The 6,285-nt window shown below is 34.3% G+C and overlaps 1 protein-coding gene and 1 long non-coding RNA gene across 2 annotated transcripts in view; one reads left to right on the plus strand and one right to left on the minus strand.

Moving 5' to 3' along the window:
* Nucleotides 1-6,285, plus strand: part of LOC113464748 (uncharacterized) — a 25,891-nt gene that overhangs the window by 15,422 nt on the left and 4,184 nt on the right. The gene's annotated exons all lie outside the window — the stretch shown is intronic.
* Nucleotides 146-6,285, minus strand: part of LOC108628253 (angiotensin-converting enzyme) — an 11,175-nt gene continuing 5,035 nt past the window's right edge. The window contains exons 3-13 of the mRNA XM_018030036.2: nt 5,647-5,805; nt 5,489-5,570; nt 5,261-5,407; nt 5,005-5,187; nt 4,080-4,174; nt 3,861-4,012; nt 3,650-3,777; nt 3,337-3,583; nt 3,180-3,269; nt 1,982-2,089; nt 146-1,909 (exon numbers count right to left, since the gene is read on the minus strand). Of these exons, the coding sequence (XP_017885525.1) occupies nt 1,297-1,909; nt 1,982-2,089; nt 3,180-3,269; nt 3,337-3,583; nt 3,650-3,777; nt 3,861-4,012; nt 4,080-4,174; nt 5,005-5,187; nt 5,261-5,407; nt 5,489-5,570; nt 5,647-5,805 (2,004 nt within the window). The 3' untranslated portion in view covers nt 146-1,296. The remainder of the gene's footprint in view (nt 1,910-1,981; nt 2,090-3,179; nt 3,270-3,336; nt 3,584-3,649; nt 3,778-3,860; nt 4,013-4,079; nt 4,175-5,004; nt 5,188-5,260; nt 5,408-5,488; nt 5,571-5,646; nt 5,806-6,285) is intronic.

Consider the following 6,285-nt stretch of genomic DNA (forward strand, 5'->3'; position numbering starts at 1 on the left):
CGTAAAAAGTGAAATTTATGTTACGATTTTTAAAATAAAAAATTAATTCCTATTTAGATTTCGTTTGGTACATTTACATTACAAATTGTTTATTTTGCATATAGATTCGCAGTCTGTTAATAACGAATGAAAAGAGGAACACGTATATATTGAAAGTCCTTCGCTATGTACCAGGACAGTACTTTTATTGCTTCATTTTGCAATGTTCAATATAAATACTCTTATAAAAAATATATATTTTCAATACAGTGCGTGGTAGAAATTTACACGTACATAAGTATTATACATACATAGTTCAAAAAATATGTTAGACCTCAATTGGTTTACGGACGTGATAAACAATGTGTTTCTTATACGTGTGATGTTTTTATCATAAGCGATTATGTACAGAGTACAGAACACACCCTCTCACTCACTCACTCATTCACTCACTCACTCATTTTCTCTATTGTAGTTAAGCGTGAGTCATACAGTAAAGAGCAAAAGTGAACCAAACCCTTTAAAACTGAATAAGTCTTTAATATTCGAACTATCGGTGACCCAAGTATTTTGTAGCAGTTAGATTGGTAGAAATGGCGAGGAAACATGTGAAGGTCGTTTTTTTAACTTTCTTATTTAGGCTTGTAATGAAAATTTGATCATTTAGATTAAATTAGTGTATCTAAAAAAAGCTTGGATCATTTGTTTCGATTATTAAAGAACAGTTTTAAAGAGTACCGGATCAGTTTTGCTCTTTGTAGTACATGAATTGGTAAAAATATTACTGAAGTACATACATATACAAAATCATTGGGACAGACAATCTTTTTATGAATTTCTCTTCATCACTTTTACAGTTTAGCATACTTGCAGAGGAACTGTTGTACTATTTTTAAAACTACCGCTTTCTGCGCTCTAAGAAACAATATTAAATGAATAAATTTCTGCAATTCATGATTCCGATTTGGAGAATCGAATATATCCGCGTAATAACAATATTAGATGAATAAATTCGTGTAATTCATGATTCTGATTCGGTGGTTCGAATATATCTGCGTGTTCATACTCCTCATCGATTGCTAATTCGTTTGTTAAAATACATTCTCCCTGACGTGCTCAAAAAATCGTATCTGCGAGCATAGCCTCTATTTTATTTTCACAATGAGCAACAAGGAATGTAGAATGTTAGTTATCGCGAATCGGCGAATGTTTCCCTACGTGAAACGTATCGATAACTTACTCGGGCAAAAATTACTAGCTAAATGCAAGAATAAATATGGTATAAATTGCTTCTCTTTTTAATGATCAAAGATACCGTTAAACGTACCGTCTATTTTTTGGTGTCTTGCGACATCTTTGCCTTCCAAAGATCGCGATTATACAAATAACTATCGTTGCTAACAACACCGCGCCCACGGCCCACACCGCTTTACTAGTATTAATCTTTGGTTTCTCATCACCCGAATTATCATTCATTAGTGGTTTATCGACAGGATCAGCTTCAGGTTCCGAGGTCGTTGATTCTAACACATTACGATTCTCCGGAGATCTCATCTTACTCTCTGCTGCAGGAGATTTCGATGTTAAATTTTTGTTCCGATTAGCTATAACGTTGATATCGCTCCTCCCATCGTTTTGTTTGTTAGCCTTCGTTCTCGTGACCAGAGGTCTAGGTGTTGTTGTAGTAGTAGTCGTAGTAGTGGTCGTCGGTGGAGCATTCACTTCGGCGATTATTCTTTTCGCCAGTTCCTCTAATTCCGACTCTTTGGCAGTAACCGGTTTGTACTCGAAATCCTCATCCAGCTCGTCGATAAAGTCCTCCAACGGTGAAAAGAACGAGATCAGTGAGCTTGAGGAAACTTCATCTATCTCTAAATATTCCTCGGTCACTTTCATCCAATCGTAGGCACTTCCTTGTTGAATCATTTTTCTGTTAAAGAGACGAACGTCTATTTCTAATAATTCGTATGAGAGATTGTTTCATTGGGATTCGAGTACTTACAAGAAATTAACATTTATCGGTCTTACAGTGATCAAATCGTATCTAACTTCCGTGGAACTCATCAGGTATTCGTATAATTGAAATGCTAATATCGTTCCAGCCATTTTTCTGTAAACAGGTAATACATTTATTAATAAATGGATTGCAAATTGTAAGAAATTTATAAGAAAATTATATCTGAAGAAGACAAAAATTTCGCCATGTATGAAAGTATACAAAATATTAAAAGATGAATTTATATTGTAATTTTTAAATGGTATAAGAAATGTCTATCTAAAACGTATTTTTTAAACTCATACCATAAATGCTTTGTTTTGCATAAAAGTCCGCAGTATTAGTACACTTTGCAATATACAATTACTTCCATTAATACTCGGACACATTTTAGAGTAGAATAACTTTTTTAATAGTGGATCAAACAACTGTTAGAAGGCATATAATAGGCAGATAAAAATTCAAAAAATTCGTAACAATTTTGAAGAAAAAAGAAATGGGCATGACTCCTCTTATTAAGGTCTCCGATAAAATTTTGGAACATCCTATTTAATCTAACTAATTGTAAGTTATATGCATGTACAAAATCCAGATTGTTAAAAGTATAAAAAAGACACATGGAAATACATAAAAATTCTCCTATTTACCTCAACTGTAGACCGAAAGTCGTGAAAAACTGCGACTTTAAAATTTCTAATAGCTTGTACCGATTTTGACGGAACTTTGTACATGCATATAACTTACGATTAGATTTACAAATCAGATGTTTTAAATTTTTATTAGAGACCCTAACAAAAGACTTAAAAATCATGTCCTTTACCTTTTAATTCGAGACTTTGACGAATAGCAAAATATTTTGTTGCAGTATACAATTATACATGTAGTAAAGTAAGCCTTCTTAACATCCAACAGAAAATTAAGTTGTTTAGTTGAACATCAAAAAAGTTATTCCATTTTGAAATGTGCCTGAAGATTAATAGCAGTCACTGTATTTAATTACTCATGTATTTCGCTATTACTAGATAATAAATTTTATGTATTTATAAGAAAATGTGCAAAAATTATGGATTCACAAAATCGAAGATCAAAACCTGAATGCATTTTTCAGAATTCTAACGGTAAAAGTAATGTATATATATGAAATATATCGTTTAAACTGATACCATAAATGACTAATGTTGCATAAAATGTTTATTACACTCACGGGAGATATGGTTTATTGCTGGTGATGTATTCGTCATTAAGAAACGTCGGAAGTTTGGTCCCTTTCGAATCAAGGCCTTCGTATTCTGCTCTGTAAAACAAAAGTATAGCTAGAAAAATTTGCCTGGAAAAAGAGATCGCAATATTCAAAGTTATACCTATATTCCCACCACGATGACACTAAATCGTCAGAATTTGTAATTCCTTTCTGGATGGCATTGATCCTCCACAGGTCCGCGGACATATAGTAAGCGATCCTCGGTAACGTGTTCAGTGCTGTTATCATTAGAGAGGCGATTAAACGTTGTTCGTTGTCGGTAGAATCATCTATAGCGCGTGTGTAATTTAACCAGGCAGGACTCGCCGCTAAAATACCAAACAGCTCCGACACGGCTTCCTCTAGAGCTGTACAACAAAATTAATTATTTTAAATGCAACTCGGACGCGCTTCATACTATTTTACGTACTTACGCGAATAACGGTTCGCTGTATTCAGGACTGGAGTATCCTCGGCAGATAATTGATTAAATACGATTTTCCCTACGTCCTTGTGAGCGGCGAGGAAATTATTTATGCTAGGCTCGAAGCACGTGGACACTCTGCAACATGGAGTTCCGAGCAAATGTCATAGAATTAAATTGATTATTTCGAGTGCCGATTGAACCATTTGATTTTTAAGTACCTCAGATCAACATCTCTGCAGAAATTAATCAATCTTGATGGACATTGTCCATTGAAATTACTTTCTTTCCAGAAATTGGCCTGCGGTACTTGACTTAATATTTGCGAACTCATAGCGGAAGCGGTTTTGTACATAGATTTCCCAAGAAGTTTCTAAAATAGATTAATTAGATTCTGTTCGTATCTCGTTGAGCTAATTAAAAAGAAGATTATTTTTCACCTGCTTCCAGAGGTTCTTTTTTATATTGTACATGACGTCTGGGTGAGGTGTTACATCGATCGATATAGGCGTCCAGTCGCTTCCTTGTAATGAACCTTTCACAAGAATATTCCGATTACTAGAGTGCGGATTTTATGCACTTATAGCAAAATGATTTATATAGGAAATGTAAAAAAATGAACAGTAGTGAATAAAGTATGAACACGTTGAATGCCACGCCAATTTTACAAGGATTGTCCGTGGTGCCACGATGAATTTTCTATTATGCGATACATATAATGTTGAAATATTATCTGCAATAGATAAGTTACAATGTGTAACAATGTTTGACATGTTAATTGCGACGGGGTCACCGGTAGCCCCATGGCGTCACTGCCAAGTTGAGTGCCGGTCACCGGTGACCCCGTGGCATCCAACGTGTTAATAGAAAAATGCATTGTGCAACGTTTAACGTTGAACCTACAGACACTTTTTGTATACCTGTTCCTACCGAGTCCTCAAAATTACCGGTCTTTAATTGAAGTTATTGTTCTTTTAAACATAGAAAATAATAAATTTGTTATTGAATTAACAACTTTCATAGATCGACAACACGAATTTATTTTTATACAGGCGTTTCCAGACTTATTTTCTGTTGCTTTTACTCATAGAACATACTGGCGCAGTTTGATCGTTTAATCCGGGGACACCCTGTATAATTTTAATTGTAAAAACCCTGTATAATTTTAATTATAATAAACTTGAAAAGAGTATTAAAAATTGAAAAACGTTTGAAAATTATTGGTAGTGGTAGGTTTAGTGCTAAAGAATATTCTTACTAAATATCATTTCTTAAATTGATAGCCAACTTTTATTTTGTATAAAAGTTTCCAGTCTAGCAATCACAAGTCCATTGAAATTTATAAAGAAAATAGTGTTGCCTTACCAAGTAAATGAGCTGGTATCGTGCCGTTCATGTTAATTTTATATTTCTGAGATAAAGTTGTAATGGCGAATTTTAATATTTTCTTATGAAGACCCTCTATTCTACTCCATTCACTCTTAATTAGATCATAACCGTTGGTATATCCGCTCAAGAGCTCCCAATATTCTTCGATGCTTTCGGCATCTAAAAGCAAGATCATATTCAATTAACAACAATTCGATGAAAAATGCGATTCACTGAATCTTATGTTACTAACCATTTGCTTTGGCTGCTGTGTCGACAAGTGGAAGAACCATGGAGAAGTTTTTAACCAACGAAGCTGGAGTTAGCTCTTCGTGCCATAAATTCCAAACGGAGCTCTTGTTCTTGGCATCGTTACTACTAGACAGTATCTGTTCCACATCTGTAAATTTGTATACATTTTTGTTAAATCTGCAAAATTTTAATAAACCTTCATTCCACTTCGATAACAATTTTTTTGTACCTTTCTTAGTGTGGTTGTATAAAGGTTCCTTGTGAACCTTACTCAGCCTCAGCAGCTCGGTTTCCCCAGCGAAGTGAACAAGCTACAAAAATGTAAATTCGCGTTAAATCTATTTAAGAGCGTTTTGGCAATATAGAAAAGAAAATAATTAATCATACTGTTTTGAGGTGTTCATCATCTAGTAGAGCATCGCCTATCTTTTCAGCAACATCGTATTTATATTTCAAAGGTGGGTCAGCGATAGCGTCTTTCGAATTATTTCGTATCTCTTCCCGTTGCAAGTTCTTAAATCGGGCGTAAGATAACAATTTGTCTTCCTACGAGTAACATAACACACTGTAGTCTTCTGCAGTTCTTAATCAGTAAACTGCGAACTTAAGTGATTTAAAAAATGTTAGATATACGCTTCTTTCGAGCATTATAGTATCAGCTGTCAATATTCTGAGTAGTTGACATTATTTCTTATAAGTTATTGCGTAAAAGTTGGAATAAATAGTATCGCGACTTTGTCCATGGCAGCAAACTGTTCGATAGCAAATTAACTTAAAACTTTTGCAGTTCGATTCTTAATCAGTACAGTTTAAAATGATTTGTGGTAAAGAAAAATATGCTTTAGATAAACATTTCTTTCAAACATTGAAACATGCATTCAGCTTTGGATATTCTGGTTCACATTCAGGGGCGGATTAAGCAGTAAGCGGACTAAGCAGCCGCGTGGGGCCCCGGAGAAGCCCGGAGGCCTAAAAATATCTTAACTTAAAGATTTTAGAAATGAGCGAAAAAATTCAAAATAATCA

Source organism: Ceratina calcarata, unplaced genomic scaffold (genome assembly GCF_001652005.2).
Source record: "Ceratina calcarata isolate Rehan_Ccalc_2016 unplaced genomic scaffold, ASM165200v1 scaffold514.2, whole genome shotgun sequence".
Classification (NCBI taxonomy): Eukaryota; Metazoa; Arthropoda; class Insecta; order Hymenoptera; family Apidae; genus Ceratina; species Ceratina calcarata.